Source organism: Camelus ferus, chromosome 11 (genome assembly GCF_009834535.1).
Source record: "Camelus ferus isolate YT-003-E chromosome 11, BCGSAC_Cfer_1.0, whole genome shotgun sequence".
NCBI classification, from domain to species: Eukaryota; Metazoa; Chordata; class Mammalia; order Artiodactyla; family Camelidae; genus Camelus; species Camelus ferus.
In genome coordinates this window covers 11,511,678-11,537,574 of record NC_045706.1, presented here as the reverse complement: position 1 = coordinate 11,537,574, position 25,897 = coordinate 11,511,678, and the positions used below count along the sequence as shown (strand labels likewise).

Genomic DNA, 25,897 nt, shown 5'->3' with positions numbered 1-25,897 from the left:
TTGCATTTTTTTGGATATGCCTTTTTTTTCCTAATAAAGAAGAAAATACTTGCTGATGAAGAAATATAACATACTGCTTTATATCTTGCTTTTTTTCACCTAACGTATCTTGAGAAGATTTCTCTCTAAAATAACACACAGACATGTCATTATTATTATTATTTCTTGGTGGGGAGGCAATGGGTTTTTTATATATTTTATTATTTTTTTCTTTTAATGGAAGCGGGGATTGAACCCAGGACCTCATGCATGCTAGGCATGCGCTCTACCACTGAGCTATAACCTCCTCTCTCAGTCATGTCATTATTTTTTAATTGCGTATTTTTCTACTGTAAATATCCTCCATAAATTATTTAAATAGAAGTCCCCTGCTGATAAAACATATTTCTCCCAATTGTTCTGTTTTGCTTTTTTCAGTAAAGCGTATCTTGTGGAGAATAAACCATTTTATAGATTGGCATTACACATACAGCCATCTCTGCTACAAAACGTGCCACCCATCATCCCCTGATCTAATCAACAGAGAGGAACTGGGATATTGGTTTCTAAGGGCTCCTCCGTTTAACAGGAACACTAACATTAAGATCCTATAACTTAGAAACTAATACAACACTGTAAATCAACCATGCTTCAAAAAAAATCCTGTAACTTTATATATTTAGGGGGTGAAGGAGGAACTAATCAACAAAGTCAACAGGCTGCAAGTTATACTCATGGCATAATTCTCCAAATGAAAGAGATCATCAGAATGAAAGCAAATTTTATTGTTCTATTTTTTTATGACGACTTAAGTTGGCATTTACTATACGTCATGTTTTTAGATATGTCTTAACTCTCTACTTTCTGAAGATAAGAAATCTTTCTTACATATCTTTATTTTCCAAGCATAGAATCTTCCATATGGCAGAAAAAAATTAATGCTAATTGGGTGACTGCTGATTATTAATGCTTAATTGTCTATTCAGCAATGATATTTATGAAATTTTAGAACAGTAAAAGGCTAAAATATTTCTTCTGTGTCAACACTATCAAACATTGATGAACTAGATTAATTTCCTTTTTTACATAATAAACAGTAAAAGAAAAATAGAACATGCTTAACCTTCTGCCTGTGTCTGCACTTAGACCAAAAACTGGAGTATCTTGAAAGAGGAAACAGCTCTAGCTTACCATATATATGAAAAGAGGCACAATGCTCTGCAATGCTCCCATATATTGTCCAAGAGCTATATTAAATCTTTCAATATAGAGATCTGGCGGGCTGGCCTGTGAAAAAGAACATAAATGTGATTATTCTGGGAAATGTGGTATAAAGATCTTCCAGCACAATCTAAAATGCAAACAGAAGTTAATCAAAATCCATACTGAAATTCACAATAAAAAAGAGGAGGCTTATACCCTGAAATTTAGTTAAAGCTTCTATCTTTACTCCAAAATCTGCTATGCAAAGCTGAGGTTTGGTTTAGCTGTCATTAAAAATTGTGTAACCTTACCATATTAGTTAAAAGGCTTGCTCTGTTAACAAGTAAAAAGGTGAATTCACAATTAAATGATATTATTTTAAAAATTATCATTAAACTATAGACATTTACTATGGGAACCAAACTATATTTGGACCTGTAATAGGGAAAAAATTCAAGGAAGTGGTAAGGCTTAATATACTATGAAAATGGCTGTTGATAACATTATTGGCTAGAAAGCAGAACTCAGATGGTCCAAATACATCTACAGCTCTGGACAGCAGTTAAAATATAATACATGCTTGGCATTTAACTCATTGTTACCAAATACCATGTCATAAAGCCATCAAAAGAGAACACTTCCAATTTTACTGCATGTTGTGGAGTGTGTGTGTGTCCCACACAAAAACTGGTATGTTGAAGCCCTAACCAATGCAACTATATTTAGAGTAAGAACGTAATTAAGGCTAAATGAGGTCATGAGAGTAGAGCCCTGATCCTATAGAATTAGTGTCCTTATAAGAAAAGACACGAAGGGGCTCACTGTCACCTACTCCCTCTCACCCCCCCTTCACCCCCCAACCCGTGTACACTCAGAGGCAAGGCCATGTGAGCACACAGCAAGAGGATGGATGGCTTTCTACAAGCCAGGAAGACAGCCCACCAGGAACCAAATCAGCTGGCACCTTAATCGTGGACATCCCAGCCTCCAGAATGGTGAGAAATAAATTTCTGTTCTTTAAACTACTCAGTCTGTGGCATTTTGTTATGGCAGCCCAAGCAGATTAAGACACTGTGTTTTACAAAAATAAATCAACGTACTATTTCATTTTATTCTCTAAAGCTAAATTAATTAGGTACCAGTTTAATACTGAAGAAACATACAAATGGGCAAGCAATTTGCCTAAAATTAGTGTGTTAGGAGATGACAGATCCGTGTCTTCCAGTATAAATTCACTCCTGGGCCAGGGAGTTAGGGGAACGGGCATGGCACAAAACATCATGCAAACAAAACTGATTCCACACAAAGGGATGACAGACTCATAACCTGACAACCGTATCCTACACAGAAGGTCTGGCTTTCAAACAAGGATATAAAGAAATGCCATATGAAAGGCTCCTAAATATTCAATTTAAACACTTAAATTATAAAACCATTTCAGCTAAGCTGTTTTATAAATGTCCAAATACTCCAATAATACTTTTAAATAAGACAATTCACTTCTTTCTGTTCTATTTAGAAGCTTAGCGTATATGTAGTGAACTGTCCTTACTTCTAATTCATCTTCCATTGCTGAGTTCTTACAGGTTTGGTACACACTAGGTGCTTTTTTTTACATTTACTTTCCTTAGTCCTCCTACTGACTGTAAATTGAATGTTACTTCCATTTTACATTGAGGCAACTGGGGCTCAGAAATATTTAGTCACTTGACCATAGTCCCAAAGCTAATAAGCCAAGAACTAAGACTCAAATCTTGTTCAAACTGAGTCCTTCCGTCTATTTACATTTCGTTTTTAGCACCCTCAAACCTTTATGGAAAAAAGTTCCAACTTCCAATTTAGGGCACACTCTCTGCTTTCTTATCCTGCTCCTCCTCACGCAGAGCCCAGCGTGGCGATCGCATGGAACTACCAGCAGTTCCACAACAGCGTCCGTGCACTGTTCAGGCCTCCCTGACTGCGCTCCTACCTCACGCCCTTTGTCACCACCCCCTAACCAGACTCACCCTGGCTAACTCCTGTCCACCCTCTGAGGGTTGTGTCACTTCCTCAAAGCTATCAAAGCCCTTCAGCAAGACACCACCGCACTTATTCGCTTCTCCACTAGGTGGTCTCTTTCAGCCGCCGGAGGGCAAGATCTGTCTTATCTTTACATTTCTAGTGCAGACCACAGAACCTGCAACGTGGTAGGTATAGACGAATGTGAAAAAAAAAGAAAAGAAAAAAAAAATTTTTTTTTTTGCATTTAGGACAGTCTTGCTTAAATCCAAACTAGTTTAAATCTAAATCTAATCTAGCCTTGTTTAAATCTAAACTGCTATTTTACCATTAACAATGTTACATAATATTAGGCAATTCAGTTAGCCCTTTGAATTTCAATTTCCATAACTATAAAAAATAGGAAAAATACTAACTGTCCTACTCCTAAGATGTGCTGAGAATCAAAGAAAATAACGTGTATAAACGTGCTTTGAAAAATGTCAACTGTTACACATGCATATGCAAGCAGGAAGAGTAAGTAAACTCCTTTCTGAATTAACTACCCATTTGTCTAATACTTCAGAAAAACCTATTAACATTATCAAAGACATTCTTTGTTAACTAAAGAAGTTGGGGAAAATGGTTCCACATTATGGGCAAACTTTTCACTATAACTAATGAACAGAATCGCATGTAATATCGTTCTCTAAACTGCTTCAAAGAACTCTGCAAATGTTATTTCAGTATTCAAAGAAATAAATTTTAGAAGTATTATATGAAAAAAGAAAATCTGAAGAGTTTTTGCATTAAAATAATTTTCCCTTTTCATAAAAGGACATTTTATCTATCCAAAAGTTAAAAGTACGAACACAGATCAAAAGCCACACTTAATAGCAGACAGAATAAATAAAACTGAATTCCTTTTTCTTTTCAAGAATTCTCAAAACCTCAAAGGTTATGAGTATTAAAAAGCATTTTGTACTGAATCAAATGTCAGAACATTTACTTGGGTTTTTACTTCCATATTTCATACAGCACTTATTCAAAACCTCTTAAATGACAGGACTATAAATTATAAGTCTTCTAAAATAAACCCAATCTCTCTACTAGGAACCTAGAAATAACTGCTAGTAAAAACTAATCAAATTGTTCCTCCTTAAAACTTAAGTTCAATATACTTTGGGCCCCACTAGGGAAATTGCTACCTACTTGATTTACATAACTTCACCATGAATGTATTTGGCTTGGAGATTAAATGAAATTTTTACCCTCAAAATAAGCAAGCTTCATTTTCTTCTCAAATAAAATATGACAAAGCAAGTCACCAGAAAAATAACCATTACTCCAAACTTGCTCCAACTTTTCATAATAGACTTAAATTCCCTGAAATGTGTAATATAGCTGGTAGGAATGTTTTAATTTCTTTTTCTTTTCTTTAATGAGTAATGACTACATTCATCTGGTTTAAAATTCAAATGAATTCAAATGGGTTTACAGTAAAGAGTTTACCTTTCATTCCTTCCTTGTTGAACAAACCAACACTTAATTCCTTTTTATACTTCCAGGAGAATTTTATGTATATACAAAAAAATAAGTATCCCATTTATATTCCTTTTCACATAAATGCTAGTTTACAATGAAGCTGATCTACACTTTTCCTAACAATGTTATCTTGGAGACTTTTATTCTACTAGTTCTCAAACAATTTGGTCTCAGGAACCCTTTGTACTCAAAAATAACCGAAAATCCCAAAAAGATTTTATTTATAACATAGGTTGTAGCTATTAATATTTACCACATTAGAAATTAAAGCTGGGTTTTAAAAATATGTATTAATTCAAAGTTGACAATAATAAACTCATTGCATCTTAGCTTTTTAATGTTAAAATACAATTAAATAATTTATATTATAAACTATACAGTTGTACTTTATATGTGAATAACTATATTTTCCAAAAAAAACTGGTAAGAAGAGTGGTATTGTTTATACATTTTTGTAAGTCTCTTTAGAGTCTGGCTTAATCAAAGACAGCTGGATTCTAACATCTGCTTGTACTGAATGAGTTGTGACTCTGTATTCTGTTATAATAAAACCCACTGTTCTACCTTCTACTTTGAATGGGTCTTTTACACACGCATTTTATAGCATTTGGGTCCTTTATACATACATTTTATAGCATGACAAACTAGTTTTTTGCAAAATACTGACTCACTGAGTTATGTAGATCTTTCAAATGTTGACACATTTCACTATACAACATCAAAAAAAACAACAATTGTTAATATCACCTCTTATCCTATCAGAAGTCTTCTTAAGTATTGGGAAGTTATCAAGGTCAATGTGGTAGATATATGTTTTCCAAAATTCTAATTTTTACTTCAAAGTTCAAATTTTATCATTGGAAACAAACACTAATTGTTCTCCTTGGATTGACACACTTCCTTCATTTTTCAGAAAAACATCTATTAAATACTAGTTAGTCTAAATAACCAGTCTGTCAGTCAGACATTCCTTCAAATAAAAAATTGTGTTCTATAGGGAAAAAGAAAAAGGCTAGTTTAGCTCAAAACTCATGTAACCACACAAGTGCTATTTCTCAAAACAACTACTGTTACTTTGGTATACAGCTTCCCTTTTCTTCACAAAGAATTTTTTTTAAGTATACTGAAAGGCACAATTTCATGAATTAATACTTTTCACTGCTCCGTCTAGGACATTCTTAAGTGAAACGCTTCTGTTTCCTGCCGGGAGTGTGTGGAAGTGGGATGCGTGCTAAGGCAGCACCAGCAGCTTCACCCACTGCGGCTTGTGCATCATCAGAACAAGTATCAACCAAGTGAAAGGAAAAATAAGACCTTAGTAGCATTAGAAAAACAGATCTGATTTTACAGACTCCTGAAAAGACTTCAGGGACCCTCAGAGGTCCTCAAACCACTTTTTCAGAAATCTATTCTTTAAAGTACAATGTTTGAATGTGCTGTTTATTTAATCAGTCCCCATACTGACAGCTTGCTGCTAATCTTTTGTTATCACACAATGTTGCAAAGAATAAATTCACATAGATGCTACTTTGCAGACAGTAGTTTTAAAGAAAAATTAAGTTAAAAAAGGTAGAACTAAATGATAATCTTATGTATCATTATATAAAAACAAAGTAATTGTGGCACTTACAGTTTTATAGAACCAATCAGCTAAGTATCACTTTAAATACATACATACATACATACATATATATATATATATATATATATATGTATTTACTTATTAAGTATATTCCTTAGTTAACTTTAATTTTGAAAGCTAGATAAGGAAGCTTGGTCTGTCACTTTAATTAGATGTATAGTAATTTTAGAATAACATGATTTGTTTAAATAATTTTACTAGCCAATATACAAATATATTATGACCTAGTCAGTACTGCCCAACAGAACTTTCTGTGATGATGGTAATGTCCTAACATTTATTCCTATATTACCAAGTATGACTTTGGCATTTTGAATACCATACAAATGGACCGGAATGCTCTCTTAGTATTATTTTCTGAATCAAACTAGAAATTCCTTTTTTAAAAAAATCTGCCTCTATCTAACTAACTTTAGTAAAAACAAATAGTGCAAAAATGTGACAATGAGTGTGTATACGCCCATGTATGACTGAAAAATTGTGCTGAACACTGGAATTTGAGACAACATTGTAAAATGATTATAAATCAATAAAAAATGTTAAAAAAAAAGTGAATATTGCAAAAAAAAAAATAGTGCATAATGTGCTTTTGGTCTAACTAGCTTACTCCATGACTTTCCAGATCAACACCATATTGCCAACAGACAGATCTATCAAGGCTTCAGAAGCAACACTAATTACACCAAAGGCTGACAGAGATGCTACATAAAAACAGAATTTCTTCCCAAACAGACATATACATACACCTGACATTATATTCTTACCCATTCCCATTCCTGCTGTGCAGATAATGTTCCCATAGTAAAATATCCAAAAAACGTTAAGTTACATAAAAGGTAAATGAATCTCAGGAGCTATTAAGAGCTATAGCATACATTTCAGATGCTCCTAATATAAACTGCAAGAACGATTTTCTAACTAAAAGCAACAATAAAGAAGTCAGAGTGAGTCTAACAGTAGAAGACATTTCTCTCTTAGGTTTCTTAACTCTCAGAAAGTTAACAGCCACTATCACTATTATATGGAAATTTCTTCCTCACTTACTTCTAAAATAAGACTTTCCTCACTTTCCAAATACTATTTGGACCTGAATAGTAAACTGAATTCAAGTTTGGCCTCTGTGATCCTACATTCCTTTAGCTTATCCACATAACAAGATAAATCTAGGTTCTAATCTTAGCTTTTTAACTGACTAACTAGATAACAAAGAACAGTTACAAAAGGTTCGAGGATTACTTAACAGAGAAAACAGCCAGAGAAATCAGATGGACTAAAATGACTTCTCAACTTCCTATACACCTCATCCCTTTTAACACTGAGCAAAAAGTATCACTTATCCCTCATAAACAGACTCTGTACACTGTGATAATAAACAATTGCAAATAACAATTTACTATTCAAGTGATTTGACTCTCATCATCAAATTCCATTTTCTGAGCTCAGAATGCTGGTTTAACAGGAATAAACAGGTAATTCTAGTAATCTCGGCTGTAAAGCAAGCATATGTTTTCTATTTTTAGCAACTAGTAAGTACTGTTACTGGATCTCTCTTTGGGGCCTGGCATTATGTTAAGCCCTAAAAGGACACATGAAAAGAAAACACAGACACAGCCTCCAAAGGATGATAGTAAACTTATTAGAATAATGATCTGAATGGAAGCCTGTAGCCTGTGTTAAGTTTTGGTTTGGATTTAAAAACAGATCTCCTAATAACATATTGAGAAAAATGTTCTGTAGAATGCACAAGTGAAGAAAGAACTACTTACTGGTTGGCCGTAACATTTGCTTTACTTGAAATCTGAAATCTTCCTCACTCTAGCAAGGAGTGAACAGCATTATTCGGGGAGAATGAAAAGTTTTTTTAAATACACTTCATAGTTCAACAGATACAGAAATTATTGCCTTTAAAAACTATATAAAATTTCATGTGACCACATTTTACAACTAGTTGAGTTATGCTGCCACCCACCGGACGAAACACAAATAGCAAAGCAATCCTTGCTCTGATTTTAAACACAAAAGAGAGAATCTGGTTCACTAGGTTGGCAGTTTGGCAATAAAGCTTTTTATAGGTAATCTGGGGTCTGTAAAGAAAGAATCAAAGTTAAGTAAATCTGACGGATTATGATTTAGTTTCTATTAATTTCCACTGTTAACTGGTTTGAGAGTCAAATTATATTTAACTAAATCAAGATATATTTAGCTTAAAAGACACCATTACTCTAATTTCACTTAAATGAATGGTTTAAATGTAATTAGTTAACTTCCTTTTAATTAAAATAGTTGACAAATACTCATTTAACTATTCTAAATTCTGCCCTATTTGAGAATAAAAATTGCTGCGTTTTCCTTCTCTGCCTCTGTCTTTGTGTTCTCTCTTTGGGACCCTGAACTCAAGTTAGTACTAGCAGTTCTACGCCTAACACTTTAATATTACTGTCCTGGTCTGGGAACCAAAAACCTCTATTTAAACACCATTTCTTAGGGGTAACGTTCAGTGTAGGTTCCAAACCACTGACAAAGAAATTGTTGGAAGAGTCACACTCGTTAGCGGGTTCCTGACTATAAAGCTACTAGAGCAAAACATCACAATATTTTCATTCAGTCAAAGTGAAAATATACTCTCAACTCAATAAAGCTTATTAACATATTCAATGAACTTATCAACATTACGTGGGGAGAAAATGCCTAATTGCTGTAGTGAATTTTGGATTCCAATGTACACAAAAACCATCAAAATGTGTAAGTGTCATTAAAAACAGTAAAAGAGTAAAGGATGTTATGTCCATAAAGTTCAATAATCCAAATGGCAGTAGGGCAAAACAGAATATTCTAAATATTGTCAATTCAAATACTTCTTGTATCAGTCAAAAAACAACTTCCTAAATCTCAGTGACTGAACATAACAAAGCCTGGATAAATAAAATGTGGTATAACCATACAATGGAATGTTTTTCAGCCATAAAAAGGAATGAACCTTGAAAATATGCTAAGTTAATTAAGCTGGATACAAAAGGCCACATGCTGCCTAATTCTATTTCTATGAAGTGTCCAGAACAGGCAAATTCACACAGACAGAAAGTCAATCAGTTGTTGCCAGTAGCTGAGAGGAGGGGAGATTAGGGAGCGACTACTAACGAGAACCGGGCTCTTTCTGGGATGACTATAATGTTCTGACGTTAGTGGTGATGGTTGCACACCATTGTGACTATACTAAAAACCACTGAGTTGTGCACTTTAACAAGGTGAATATTAGGGTATGTGAAAAGTATCTCAATAAAAAAACAGATTCTTAAAAGGTGTTTTTAAAAAAAGGAAAAAACATATCTAGTAAAGCTTTCTCTCTCACTCATGTTACACGCCCATCTTGAGGGTCTGCTCCATTTTATACTCACTCAGGGACCAGGTGAAGGGAGCCTCTACCATCTAGAACACTTGCAGAGAAAAGGAAACATGTAAAATTGTACAGCCAGTCTTAAAGGCTTCAGATCTTCGGGTACACACGTCACCGAACACACTACACTTTCTCTCACAACTCACAGCACGTGGCCAAGGCTAACTTCAGTGGGACGTATCCAGAAGGAAGAAAACTGGAGACACTTGGTCAGCAGCATTATGAGCAGCATATGCATCTAATGAGGACCGAGTTCAAGACTACAGCAGACCGAGAGAAACCAGTGCTCTGCAGTCAGGACTCTCACCCTCAAGAAGGTCCCAGTGTTGCAAAAGTGACTTCCTGCTTGGTAACGAAATCTGTGCCAAAGTGCTAAACTAAGGACTCCAGCAGCAACGCAAATAAAGCGCTAGAGCAGCAAAAAAGAGAAAATGATTAATTAAGCCTACAAGCTGGGCAAACCCTAACAGACAAGCAGAATGCCCTCCTTTACAGAAAGGGAAGGGAGGAAAGAAATAGTGGCAAAAGAAATCAAGTTTAAAAAAAAAAAAACACAAAGATGAAAAAACCCTCTCCCCCATTTAAATTCTAAAAGCAAAACTTTGTTACACCATCTTGCTAAAGCGTGAAGAGCCTTGCGACCCTTGTCAAGGAGCACGGTCTTTGCTCTTTAGGCAAATGGAGAGCCAACGCATTCAGAAGATGAATGGCGTGCGGAAGTCTGAAAAATAAGCAAAGTAGACTGAGGGAAGGTGCAGGGCCAAGACACAAACTAGAAATTGTTTTCTATTGTTTCTGTTGTGTTCTGTTGTTGTACAAATGAGGACCTAAACCAGGAAAGTGGCAGGGGATAAATCTGAGTCATTTTACAAGGGAGAAAATCAGCAAGACGTGCGACTCATTTTGTATCTCTATCCTATTATGCGTGACACTCCAGTATATTACGATGATTATTACACCTTTCCCCTGACAGTACAAAGAATAAACCCATCTTACTTATCGCTGTACCCTGCGCACCTAGCATGATGCCTGGCATACAGACACTAAATGTTAGTTGGACTAAACATTCTAAAACCACCACCATTCTCCTTTCCTCTCCCAAGTCCCAGCTATCAACTTCTAACATTTTCACTGAAACTAAAATGACCTCTATCCTCTTACCCTCTCTTCCAACTAGTTACTGTCTTATCTATCCTGTTTCTTTGATCTTTGCAATGTGGCCCAGACACCTCTTTCTTCCTTTGCATTAACCAACAGGTCCACAATTTCCTATCCAAGATTCCTGGGGCAAGATGTGTCATAATTCAGAGCTTTGCAAACTTAGAAGGTATTATGGAACATATACCATATATTATGTAAAATACCCAGTAGAGATTAGGACTATCAACACATTGATATTTCTGGGAGAAAATATATGAATATTCCTACTAAGTTCCTCACATGTGTTTGAACCAAGTTACTACCAAATGAGTTTGCACAAACAGAGAGGGGAAAAATTCCACTTTCAAAGTTTTATTTTGTATTTTGGAATTACAGGTAAGGGACTGTGGGCCTGTAATTCACCTAGTGTACTGTGATTACACGTCATTCTTTCCTATTCCAATTCATCTTATATTCTCTTATCCCATCCATCTTCCTAAAATGTAACTCCTGGCATTTAAAGGCTTCTACAATTTGGCTCCAATCTGCCTTTTTCATCCTTACTGCCTCCCAATCTTCCTCAAATACCATACATTCTAAAAGCACAGGACACTGCTTGTTTCCCAAACCTCTCTGAAGTACTGCTCTTAACTTATGTTCTCTCAGCTCCCCAAACATCACCCATTCTTCATGATATATTTTTAATGCCTCCATCCTCTTCATTCCTCCATCTGGCTGTGATCATTTCACCTTTTGTCTGACACAGCACTTTCCTTATTCTTTGTACCACAGTTCCCTGAATATTTCTCATTGTTCCAAAGATCCACGAGTACAGATTGTGACCTAATAATTTGGGTTTCATTTGTTATTCTTTTTTCTAATTTCTTGAGACAAACGCTAAAGCCATTCATGTGTTAATTTCTCACTATGATTGTAGAGTTGTCTGTTTCTCTTTTTGGGTCTGTTAATTTTTGTGGCTATGTTACTGGGTACATACAAATTTAGAATAATCTTCCTAGCAACTGAATGTTTTGCCATAATAAAAAGCTCTCTTTATATTCAATAACACCTCTAGCTCTGAATCTATTTTTTATGATATCAATGTAGCTGTATCATTTTTCTTTTTGGTTACTGTTTGTATGGTGTCTTTTTCCATCATTTCCTTGCAATCTCTCTGTCTCCTTATATTTTAGGTGTGTCTCCTGTTTGCAGCATTTAATACAGCTGCAAAATTTCATTCAGTCCAATAATTATTCAATTCTTTTAATGCAGCATTTTGTCTTTAACATTTCATATAATAACTGATACACCAAAGTTTAAACTTATTATCTTACTATTTCTTTTCTATTGGTCCCATCTGTTCTCTGTACCTTTCTCTATCCTTTCTTGACTTTTTTATTTTCAAAGTGTTCTATTTTCTCTATTATCTTATCACATTTTCTTTTACTATTCCTTTAGTGATCACCCTAAGATTACAGACTGCATCCTTGGCTTATCATAGCGTAAAATAAACTAGTACTTTTACCTCTTCCTCAACAATGCAAGGGCATTAGAACATTTTAAATCCATTTACTCCCTTCTACCACCTTACATGAACTGCCATGGGTTGTGATTATTTCTATTATACCCGTTTAAGACATAATTGTTATTATTAACACTTGCATATTTATCTTCTCTGTTGTCCTTCATCCCTACCTGATTCTCCAAGTTTTCATCTAGAGACATTTTATTCTATCTGAAGAACATTCCAGTATTTCTTTAAAGTGAGGGACCACTGGTGATGAATTCCCCCAATTCTTATTTTAAAAACGTATTTCATCATTTCTCTTGATTTCATGATCACCTCATCTCCCAATACGACTAGTTATTTCTAATTGAGTGTCAGACACTGTTTATGAAAAATCATGGAAACCATTTGATGCCTAGGATAATGCTATCTTTCTCCAGAGAGAATTTACTTTTGCTTCTGGTAAGCAACCGAGGAGCTAGCAAATCTAGGCCATCTTAATGCAATCAGGAACAGGTGCCAGCTTCAACAAGCTAGTCCATAACTTATTAGTCTTAACTACTCCTGGGAAGTGATCCTTTAGGTTTGTGGGACCTAAACTCTAATCTTTATCAATCTACCCCCATTAGTCCATTAAAGCTCTATTAAATTTCTCAGCCTATTAGCTTCTTCTTCCAGAATAAATAGGTGCCCCCTAGTAGAGAAATGGCTCAAATGCTATTCTCCTCTCTCTGGATTTCTTTCTTTTCCCAGATCTTGGTCCTATAATTCTTTACGTTTGTATTAGCCCACTGGTCCATCTTTTTAAATTGTCCTCAGCAGGAGGGTTGGTCCAAAGTTATCTAGTCTTATCAATCGTATGTCCATGGCTGTACCGAACAAGAGTACCTCACATACTTGCACAGGAAAATGCTAGCTATGTTAGGTTCCCAACTAGGAACGCCTGCAACCAATCAACCAGCTCGGTTTTTTTATACTGACCAAGAAATCAACTGTGATTGACTGAGAAAAACAACAGGAAGTCTTTAAGGTTTTAGAACAAGAAAGTATGCCCATCAAATTAGCATTTTTGGAAGATCATTAAGCCAAAAGAACAGACTACAGAAAGGCAGAGCAGTTAGGAGACTACTGCACTAGTGCAGGCATGAGCGAGTAATGACACGGGAAAGGATGACAGTTATGGGAATGAAGCCATGAAATTATCGTATACTACCAACCCTGACTATCACCTGGAAATGAGGTAAGGGAGAAAAAAGGAATCAAAGGTGAATATGAAATCTCAAGTCTGAGAGTAAAGCTGATTTGGCAGAAGAGGAACTTAGATTTAGACATACATATGAAGTATTCATAAGAAGAAATTCAAGTTGAAATGTCTAATTAAGTATTTGGAAAACCTGGTTTAAGCCCTCATCAAAAATATAGTCATTGCTAAAAGTTTCAACAGAATTTTCCAAAACTAACCAGAATATCATTTACTAAACTAATAAACCAATTTTCTCTCCATGGTCATCTATTTCCATTCATTGGTGTATCAAAAAGTCAGAACTGAAAAATTGACATTTTGAGGTTTTGGAGACATGGGAAAAGGAAAATAAAATAGAGATGTTCACTATCACATTTAAAGCAGAGGAGTTAAGCATAAGGGGGGAGAATGGTTTAAAAAAACTAAGGCAAAATGTATGTCACAGTTCAAATAATCTAGTAGTAAGTAAGAAAGCAGAGAAATACAGGCAGTAAAACACAATAGTAAGCAGAATACCAAGTGGGTTTAGCTACTTAAGTGGTTTTATAAACTTAACAACAAAAAAATGTTTCGAAGTGAACTGAAGTGATTAAAAAGGTCATTTTTTCCAAAATAAAAGAAATATGGTGTTTTTTTTTAAGGTGAAGCAAGTTAGATTATGTTATTTTATAAAAAAAATATTTAGGTTCAACAAATTAAAATCATCTTTTAAAATCTCTAGAAACAGTATTCTCTAGCTTTTAAGTCAATAACTGGGGAATATGAAATACTGTATCATATACTCTTGAGTCGCTCCAACATGACATGGCTTTGGTAGAGATAATTAAGTCACTCTGACACAGTTTACAGTTTACATAGAGACCAGCTGCTATTTTAAGATGCCCTTGAAAGACAGAGGCTGATGCCCTAAAGGTCCAACTCATTGATTTATCAACCCCCCAACACTAAATTTCTGATTATCTGCCAAATGCAACTCATCCCACCTTTTGTTTTAGCTCATAATATTTCATTACTAAAATCAGAGCTGCAAACAAAACACTCCAGCCAAATAAAACTTTCCTGGCTCATAGGGCCTGGCTTATACTCTTGTTCTGTCACGAATGAAAACTGCCCTTTAAAGTCTCTGTAAAGCAGAGATTACACCAGGATTATGCCGCATACTTGTAACACTGAATAAATAAGTAAACTGAGTTAACTGAACAATGAATAAATTAATAAAATGCCTAAGCGTCTGGGGAACATAAAGGTTAGTGGTCATATAAGGCTAATTATGCTACTCTTCCCACTGGAACAGGTCAAATTTGATGCTGAGCGTTCATTCAGTAAGCATTTGCAGAGCTGGAACTGTGCTAGGCACTAAGGGTAAAAAGACAACAAGACAGAGTCTCTGCCCTCAAAGGAGGACAGACCTGTGAGGTGGCCAGACAGGGACACGGAAACGGAAACAGTACACACGATCTCTGCTGTAATAGAGCTGTTATTGCCAAGATGCTATGAATACACAGAAGAACTTCCAATGGTCTGTTTTGCTTTGTTTTAAGGGGAGTATAAGGATTCCAGGAAGATCTTACACAGGTGGACACATATGAGTTTAAGCCTGAGAAAAGAATGAAGCATTTGCCAAGCAGGAAGCAGAAGAAAAAATATCTTAGAACTTAGCTTAAAGGAACCAGATATTTCTGCAAAGCCATGTCATTTAATGTTGAGAAAATTTGCAAGATGATATGAGCATGTTTAATCAAGAGGCACACAGCTGCCAAGTGGCAGAGGTGAGACCAGAGCCCAGGTCCCCATGTTTTTATCCACTTTACTCTGCTGTTTAGTAATGGGTTTGACTTTACAGTCTTGCAAAAGAGATCATTTTGAAGTAAGATTTTTTTACAGTCCCATATTGCTGAACTCAAAGCAAGACATGTGCTGATTCTAAAAATAAACTAAATTCCCTGGTTTTACATCTAATGTTACCTTCACATTTATCAATATGGCTTTTCAAATACTAACATCAAAAGAGATTATCACCCTTGTCTATGTTTTAATTTTTGTAAGAATTATTCCTATATTAATACAAAACAAAAATTCTTTCATTTCCTAATACACTGTACTAGTAACGGTGACAGAAAACCAGCATTTTGATACATACAGAACTGGTGGGAGAGGGTCACTTGCTACAACTTTTGTGAATGCAGTATGGACACGGCAAACGACATGACAGACAGATCTCGGAGATGTGGGTTCAGTTACAGACCATCGCAGTAAAGTGAAATGACACAATAAAGCAAAAATATCAGTAAATCGAGACACACAAACTTTTTAGTTTAGTGAGATTGTACTTAAAAAGTTCAAGGAACTGAAATAAGTTCAGTGTGCAGGAGCAGAGAGGTAAGATCAGGCTGCAGAAATAAGCAGTAGTCAGATAATGAAAGGTTTTCGAAATCGTATTAAGTTTAGACTTTATTCTGATAGAAACATGATAATCAGAGCTGTGCTTTAGAAACAGTCACTCTGACTGAAATGCAAGAAGTCAGACGTGTTAAGCCTAGAGGCAGAGCACCAGTTAAGATGGGCGTTTCAGTAAAACATTTGAGATGTGGCCCAGACTGGGCAGTGGCAAGTGAACAGAAGTGGTCAAGAGCCAAGAGAGAAACAGAAAGTAAACAGGACTTGGCAGTAAGCGGGATACAGGGAGTCAGGGAGAGAGTAAAGTCAAGAGTTAGTAGCAAACCATTCAAAGCTGTAACGCACAGATCTTAGGTTTCATCTATAATTTACATATGATGTCTAGCACTAAATACATCTGTTAAATGAATGAAGATTTTGTATTTAATGGCAAAAGATGAAGAAAACAATTTATACTAACAATAGGAAAAGATATATTTGGCTATGATAAATACAGCTCTGGCTATAATTACAAAAAAAAAGCTACAAGTGTAACGACCGTTTGGAGTAATTAAGACTAAGGTGTCTCAGAGCCCACGGCAAGTGGGGAACAAAATCCAAGCCGTGGCCCAGCATCTGCTAGAGACTGCGTATTTCAGAATTGCCGGGGCACTTCCTAACCGTGGTACAGACCCGGGTGGTCTAGTGCTGAGGGACCTGTACACACATCTTGTAACTTCCACACCATAACTAAAACCGCGATCTGGCCCTGGAATAAAGACAGTACCAGACCTTCAAGCACTGAAATTTTACTGAAGTGAGGAGGGGCAGAATGGGATCAAGAGGCCAAGCGCCTCCTTTAACAAAATATCTTCCACAATTCGCCCCAGGCTTTACCGCTGGGATGATGTTCATCTATAAAAGGTTTATCAACAAAATGCTGACCTCAGTTGTTTATATTAGCAAATGTTAGAAACTGGTAGGCAACTCACACTCAAAAGATAGTAATAAAAAAAAAGTTCCAGAAAAAAATTAAAATATACACATACATTTATATTATAAAAGTCATCAAATAATGAAGTCGACAAAGATTTTAAATGAAGAAATGCTGACATGGTAACAAATGGAATCAGTTAAAGTCTGAAATACATTCAATCTAAACATTTCCACAGTTTATGTTAAAATTTCAGATTAACAATCTATTCCAAAGATAAAATGATCTGATCAATAGTCACCTAAAAATATTTATAAATTTATATTATAATCAAATTAACAAGCCTCCAAAGGAATAACAAACAGGTTAATTCAAACCAGTCAGAAAATCCCAAAGCAGCAAAAATCAATACAATCAGTTCTTTACCTGCAGCTCCTTTGAAACTCTCTCTAAGTGATTAGTTATCTTTTTAATCAGATCACTATACATCTGTTCCGAGTGCTGCTGGCACACACATTTATACACACAACTGTGGGGGGGGGGGGGAGACAGAAAAACCAAGTTAACAATGAAGCACTTAATTCAACCTATGGTTAAAGCATACTTTCAACATACAGCCACCCATCAAATAATTCAGGCCTAAAAAAATGACCAGTCACAACTCAAATAAAAATATATCCCATCCCAGTCAGTGTTCAGATGGGAGAGACATTATCACCAGCTACAAATTATCTTTTTGGGTACTCTGTTAAATATTTTATCAGTACTAGACAATCCAATATTGGGCGGTAATCTGAGAGTTTGACTATGATAACTACTTATAAACCAGCTTCTCTCACATTTTAATGAGTGTCAAAATAAGGAAGAGAGAGTGATAATCAGCACAAAGTTTATAACTCAGAATCGCTGTGCATCACTTGTACAGAACAACACAGCTGTCACTTCCTCCTCTTCTGACTGGACTGATTTCACATCCGACACTAGTTCCTCATTAATTTGCTGCTTCCATTTACCAGGAGATGGGAAACAAAATAATCAAAGATAGTTAGAATTGTGTCATTAAAATCAACAGATTAAATTAGTGTCTCCCTGTGAGACTAAAAATACATATTGTTTTGCCTTTTTCACTGACCTCCATAATTTCTGCATTATGTATGGCAGGGATGGCGGGGCTGAGGTGCGATTAACACTATCCTGGTTTGAAAACCAATTTTGAAGCAAAAAGTATAACTCAAACCTCCAATCCACAAGTGTGTAACATATAAATAACCTACAGAGCCCCATTTTAGGTATGATAGATTATACACATACTTACTGTCATCATTCATGTTGCTGTGAACCTCAATGTGCCCTCTCAAACCCAGGCAAATTAAACCTTGACTTACCTGTATATCTGTTCATAGGATATGGGGATATAGTCACCGGGACTCTGAGTTAAAAGCTGATCTATGGCACCATCCAATTTTGGCCAGTATGTGCTCTTATAATCTTCAATAGTTATAACATTCATTACTAAAAGTAAAAAGTAAAATTAATATTACTATATGCCACATGTAAAATAAACACAAATCACAGCAATTCTGCACTCTCAAATTCCTTTCACTTACTCTCTGATTTCACACTGGCATTCTATCACCCAAATACAACTCAAATTAGTAACCCATTTCCAATTAAAAAAAAAAAAAGCAACCTGGTCAGGGATTTTAAGCAGACATTAATTATGATTTAAAAAGGAATTACTATGAATCTATCCCTGTTTTAAAAATGAAAACAAAAAAATATGCAATTATCACTGATTTCCTTTCCTGGTTTCTGCAAGCTTCTGTTTATCAGTGGAGTGTTCTCAAACATGCACTGACCCTCAAAAACACATTGTCAATGATGTGGCAAGATGACCTATTAATAAACCACAATAAAGTTTTGGGAAACTATGACCCCCAATCAAACCTTACAGACACGCCTGGGAAAATCTACCTAAGGAAAGGACTGTGGAGATTCAAGGCCAAATGCTAGGGTCACAAAAGAGGGTGCTAGGAACTTGCAGAGATTTACGGCATCACTAGTACCTCCGAGACATGACCAGAGCTGAAGGTGGCTCTCACTATCTCACACTTTAGATAAGCCCAACAGAAAAGTCATCCATGAAGTGGAGCCTTACCTCATTCCTAATGGCTGGCTCTTTTTCCTTCACTATGGGTTTAATAAAGCATTTGTAACAACTTGTCATAACAACTTTGAAATGCAGGACCGACAGGTGCTTCCCAACAATAAAAAGAGCTACCCAGAACACCTAAGATGCCCTGCGTCTTATGAATCACAAAAAAAGCTAACAACTACTAGATCAGCCATTTTACTATTTATTTTACTTGAAACTGGGGAACAGAAGGTTGACTTCCCCAAGAGCACACGGCTAATTACTGGCAGAAAAACCAGGTAAAGTAACGACTTAACCTAGCATCCAATTTTAGTCATACAGGTTCAAGATGTTTCTCATACCTACGTGCCACCTCTATCATGTTTGTTCAATATTTCCTTTAAATACATTCACTTTTTTGGCTTAAATGTATTTATTTTAAAAGACATCTGGGGAGTGCACTAGTGATTTACACAACATGAAATAATCCTAAATGTATTCTGCTAAGTGAAAGAATCAGACCAAAAAGGCTACATATGGTAAGATTCTCACTTATTTATAAACGCAAAACTATAGGAAGGAAAACAGGTCAGTGATTGCCAGGGAGTGGAAGGTGGAAAGGACTGTCTACAAAGAGTCAACATAAGGGAATTTTTAGGACAATGACTCCACCGCTCCATGCATTTGTCAAAACCAACAGAACTACATGCTATAAAAAGTACATTCACTGTATGAAAATAAAAAAGAAATGCCTACCAGGATGTAGTGGTCAAGATGGAATGCAAACTGTGACAAATGAACCTAATCTGCAAGTGAATCACATAACCTGCACTAAAGGGAATGGGGAAGGCAATGGGGAAGAACTGAATGTTTTTAACTCACATGAGGTTAAGAACAAAAAGAACTGCCCACGCATGTGCATATACAGGCACACACACAAAAGGCAAGGGGAGGTCAGATCCGGGAGGGCCTCATGGGCACTGGAGAGACTTTGGCTTTTACTGAGTAAGACGGGGACATCTGGAGGGTTCTGAGCAGACTAGTGACGTAATCTGACTTAGATTTTCTATGGATCATTCCAGCTGCTGCACTAGGAGTAAACTAAGCTAGAAGGCTGCAAGATGACAAGGGGTTCGACCAGGTGGTGGCAGGGAGGGCAAGAGGAGGTCAGATTTCAAATGTATTTTAAGGTAGGGCCAACAAGATTTGCTGATGGTTTGGATGTGAGATGTGAGAGAAGGGGCAAGGATGACTCCAAAGTTTTTAGCCTGGGATGAGGATGCTGTTGACTAAGATGAGGAGGATGTCAGAGAAGCTTATTAGCAGGTTTGGGAGTGTAGCTGAAACTACTGGAACCATATCACTTACTCTGTCCACAGAGATCACTGTCAATACCTACCATTCTTTGACTCTGTTCTCTCTGGCTGCCAGAGCTGCTCTGCCTGAAGGAGGGGCAGGTTGGATGTTCTGGAGAATGAACACCCCCAGGAGCTGCTATCAAGGAATGACTAACAAGAACTTGGTGTAAACACCCCAGCATTTCCTCTGACTCTCAGTTGAGTGCTACACTGACTCCCAAAGTCCTCACTGGGATTACACTCCAGTTGCCACGGCAGTGACTTCACCAGCTTCCTTACTGTTCCTGTCTCAGTCTCCACTCTCCTGTAGGAATCACCCCCTCTTGTGCTTAAAACTACTTGCATTAAAAAAAAAAAAACAAATTGACCAAAAACAGAAAAGCAGTTATTTACAATATAGAAATAAATAGTGTTATTAAATTCTACTAGGTTCTACTGCCTTTAAAGGTTCTGAGTGATGCTTGCTTTCCCTTTAATAAAAAAACAGAGATCGGCAGATGTTGAGAAGTGTTACCCACTAGCTCCAAAACTCTAACTTTCTGCTTTCAGAAATATTAAAAAAAAAAAAATTACCAGAAATAACTGAAAAATAACTTTCTCACTAAGCGATTCTAGGTTACTGAATCTCCAATCAGCGTTATCACCTAAACCACATCATACACCTGCTCTACACCAAAAGCTGGGACTTAACAGAAGGGAACTGACACGCTCAGAAAGAAAACTTCGAGAACTGAAAGCCAAGAACGAACATGTCAATCCCATCGGCTCCTGGACCGCTTTTAACGAACTACATCCTATGCTGCTGAGGAGCATGCGTGCTTCTCAAGTGCAGGTTTCACACGTCTGCAAATCACCGAGTCAAAGGTATGATGGAGGAAAACATGAAGGCTTGCAGAAGTCCCACTACAGAGCAGTGATTTCTGATGCCTCCCCAGGTGTCTTTCATGTGGCACTAAAAAAAAAAAGTTCTGCTTTTAAATATCTTTGAAAAGAAACTTTCAAGCCAAAATGAAAAAGGCATTAGTCACAGTAGAAAATCTTAAATCTTATTTCCAGATCTAAAAAGACACTATTTCCACCTATATAGAAATCTATTTCCACATATATTTTGCTCAAAAAACAAATAAACAGGAAACCAATTCACTTACATGCGGCTATCGTGGAGTGAATGTTTGTGTCCCCCCAAGACTGATGGTGAAATCCCAACCCCCACTGCGATGTCATTAGAAAGTGGGGCTTTGGGGCAGTGATGAGGTCATGGGGCGGAGCCCTCATGAATGGATTCAGTGTCTCCAGAGAGCTCCCTCACCCCTTTGGCCATGAGAGGACCCAACAAGAAAATGGCATTTTATGAACCAGGCAACAGGCTCTCTCACCAGCCTCCGAATCTGCCAGCACCTTGATCGTGGACTTCCCAGCCTCCAGAACTGTGAGAAATAAATAAGCCACCCCATCTATGATATGATATTCTGCTATAGCAGCATGAACAGACTAAAATACTAGCAAACGTAACTTTCTTCTCAGGAGACCAACCAATCTTCACCCCAGCAGCAGAGGAAAGCAGAACACAAGCATCTGCGGGGCTACAGGGGGTCTGAAGAATGAGCACTCGTTAGTATATCTGCACTCTGAGTCAGAGATTAGGAAGGCTTTTTGTAACAATCTGCAGTCAACACTTAAAATGACAATACAGGAATTGTGCTCTATGCTGGATTTGACACAACACTGTAAAATGACTGTAACTCAATAAAAAAAAGTTTAAAAAAATGACAATACAGGAACCTTTAATAAAATATTTAATCCCTTGCTAATCTCAACCCAATCTCTGATTTAAAACAAACAAAACAGATTAGCTGTTTGGTTTTTTTTAACATTTGATACAAAGTGTGTGTGTGTGTGTGTGTGTGTGTGTGTGTGTTCTTGAATTTTAAAACTAGATCCTTCTGTTAGAGAAATGTAATCAGTTGCTTACAACTCTGCCCATAAAGTTCAGACTGACCAAAAGAAATACAAAGCATTGAACCTAAACGAAAATGAAATTACCATTAAATAACTATTTTATTTAGGTTTTCCAGCTTAAAAATAATGCACTATTTTATAAACCATTTTAAAAAGGCATTATAAACTCAAATGCCTTCAAGGCCCAGGCCAGTAACATAAATGATTAAAACAGGACTGGTATAAGAATTAAAAAGAGCAGCGAGCACTTTAGTGAACACATATGCCCTCTGGAGACATTCAAGTTGAAAAATTTTTTAAAACCTCATGTTAGCCTCAAAACATCATGCCACAAGGCTTAAACCTCATATTTTACAAGATAACAAGCTCATGTAGCTTCAGTCCTATTGAGAAAGTACTTCAACTGACCTTTACTAAAATAAAGCGGAATAAAATCTAAAACACATGGACCAGCTGGTATCTAAGGTTCAGGAAATATTAATAGGTTGCTAATAAATGAGAAAGTATCAGAGATCTGTGATTCATACCAGGCAGGAATCAGTATGTTCAACTCCCATACTTTTTATCCAAGTAACTAATCAAAACGACATATTATTTGTTTATTATCCATCTTCCTCAGAATAGACACAAGCTTCCCGAAGCAGGGATTCAGTGCTAGAGCCCCAACTCCAAACTAGCACATGTAGGGATTCAATAACGTATGTGAACTAAACTAATTTAATGGAGGTCAAAATGAATACTTACTACAAAAACCGTCCCGGGCGTAATACTAATTAGTTGTTCTGGAATTAAAGCTTGAAGTGTATTTGGTTTCACACAGGCTAAAGCAAACCAGGTAAACCCTACTAGATACTCCTTTTTACTTTTTTTCTTGTTACCTGTGTGTAAGGGGAGGATACATTTAGAAATTATAGCAGGTATTATTAACGCATACTTGGTCTGCTGCAAAGAACAGTCATCACCTTCTATCAGGGGCTCTCAAATGTGATACTCAGAGCAGCATCAGCATCACCTGGAAACCTGTTAACTTGATGTAAATGCAAAAAGGCCGGGGAGGGGGGTGGGCAGAAAGGGCGGCGGGGGCGGGGCGGGGTGTGACACAGGATACAGAAATCTGGGCCCTCCAGCTGATTCTTACAACTGCTAGTTTGAGAACCACTGCCTAATGATACTATTCAGCTCAGAACCGCCAAGGTCACAGGTGCTCCTCCGTTCTCAACTGCTAGCACATGGTTGTTGGTTGTGAACAACTTGAACTGGCGAGTCAAATAAAGGTGTAAATGTAGCAAAGAAAAAAATGTAAAGGGCAGCTAGGAACTGTGTTCATGTCAAAACTCATTAAAGTCCTCTCTCCCATATCTCTTCTCCCTTGCAAAAAAGCCACCTGCATTTAGAATTGACTTCTTAAGAATATATTCACAATTATGAAATAAAATGATTAAGCCAAAATTAATGGGCTAAATTATGTCTCAAACATAATGACTTTTTTGATTAATTATAATTAACTACAATTAGATAATCTGACAGATGGACTGGCAGAAAAAAGCTCTGGGCTTTCTTTTTAACTCTGGCCAGTGTATGTGGTCTAAGGGGAAAATAATAACTTCTTGCTGCCACAGTGTGCCCACCTACCAATAACGATCTAGTAAATGTGTGTGGTCCAAAACATTACCACCTGGTAGAATATTCTCTACCTCCAGCACAAGGGGATGTCTGAAATCTTTCAATTAATGAAGAGAGAAGAGCTGAAGGCCAAGAACCAGGCCTGCAAAACATGGGAGAAGCCTTTGGGAATAAAGGAAAAGATTAGTAAGAGGGGAAGAGGAGGATCAGAATCAGAACAAGGTAGTGCAGCCTAATAAATCAATAGTTTTACTCTTTATTTTTAAAAAAAATCCCAGTTACTTATTTCTCTCAAAAGGAAAATAACCTGATCCTGGCAAAGCAAACAGTACTACTTAGCTGCTCCTAAGAGAACTGCCCAGTTGGGGGAGAGGGGGGATAGTAAAAGATGTTACCAAATCCTTTAAATATCCTTTTCCTCATTAGGAAGAAAAAAATAAAACCTGCACCTCCTACTCCGGTTTATTTTGATTCGCCAATAAAAGAAGATAGCTAATGTTAAGTTCTAACGAAGCAAGTGTTTCTAAAGTAAGCTAACATCTTTTAAAAGTTACATGCCCTATGAGGAGTTTCTAAGTTTTAAGTTCTAAGTTGCATGTGTCCGGTGAGCTTCTAAGGTTTAGAGTTTGTGGTTTGCATAATTCAGTTTAAACACTATGGACAATATAAAATGTCAACCGTGATCATTAAGAAGTCATTCTCTGTGATGTAGTTACATCCATGTAAACATTAAGCTGCATTCCTATAAACAAATAACTAGATAACATTTTGGTCCAGATAAGGCTTATACAGTTTCACATATTATGTTATAACCTGATTTGCCTTGCTTCAAATGACATGTTTCTTTCCCCAAACAACTGTAAAACTTGTACAGAGAACACATTTGATTATTGTCTTACTTCTTAGAAATCCACACATTTCTCAATTTGAGGAAAAATAACTTAATATTAGAAACTTCCCTCATCACTACTATTTTAAAAAACAAAAAAGTAGCTGCAGTGGCTACCAGCAAGATCGAAATCCAGATCACTTTACAATAGTTACCGCACGTTATTCTACAATTACAACACCACACTTGAGCCTGTGACCCAGTTCCCAAAATGAACATGTTATGAAAGTACATATATGAAAAAGTCAAGTGCTATCAAAACATCCATTATGGCTCCAGCTCCAACTTACCCCAAATCTCACAATATTCAAACAGAAAGTATCTGATTGAGATTACATAGGCACATAGTTTTTAAATTCTGATTTCCTGCAAGGTTTAAACAAGTCAACCTCTCCATGGCATTAAGACCAGGAAATAACTCTGAAGTAGTAGCACAAGGCAGTGTGGGCTGAGGTGGAAACACACCAACAGGTGATTTAATCTTGCCCTGCAGGATCCTGAGAAGTTCAGGACCTGAGGACAGGACATACAATGAGTCACGGTTAGAGGCAGAGAGTTGGTGGGTGGTGTGGGAAGGGTGAAAACTGATTACAGGTCTGGAGACTAACTAGTAAAAAAGGGAAGAGAGGGGGTTATTCTGCACAGAAACTGAAAGATAAAAGCTTGGGACTCCAAGACACAGAGACAAGGTGGGTAGGTGGGTGTGTGAAGCACAGGGCTGGCAGATTTCAGTAAAAGTCAAAATAAGAAATGATCGAACATCTAACCATGCTCCTTCTCTTTAATTCTACAATGTCATGGGCCAGGGGAAATGTCTTTACTTCCTGTACCACCTACCCACCCCCACCATTCTCTCAGAATGGGAGATCCTTCCCTAGAGAAACTTAACAGTTCCAGAGAAAAAATGTTCAGGTACTATTTGGCAGTTCCCCAGGAAAACAGCAGCTCTGCATCCAATTAGCCTGAAGTGAAGCCCAATACTTGCACTTGGCAA

At 36.7% G+C, this 25,897-nt stretch overlaps 1 protein-coding gene across 1 annotated transcript in view; it reads right to left on the bottom strand.

The window, feature by feature from the left end:
* The window catches only part of CACUL1 (CDK2 associated cullin domain 1), a 58,101-nt gene that overhangs the window by 20,312 nt on the left and 11,892 nt on the right, over positions 1 to 25,897 (bottom strand). Inside the window, exons 2-4 of the mRNA XM_032490795.1 lie at positions 18,326 to 18,452; positions 17,367 to 17,469; positions 1,171 to 1,266 (exon numbers count right to left, since the gene is read on the bottom strand). Of these exons, the coding sequence (XP_032346686.1) occupies positions 1,171 to 1,266; positions 17,367 to 17,469; positions 18,326 to 18,452 (326 nt within the window). The remainder of the gene's footprint in view (positions 1 to 1,170; positions 1,267 to 17,366; positions 17,470 to 18,325; positions 18,453 to 25,897) is intronic.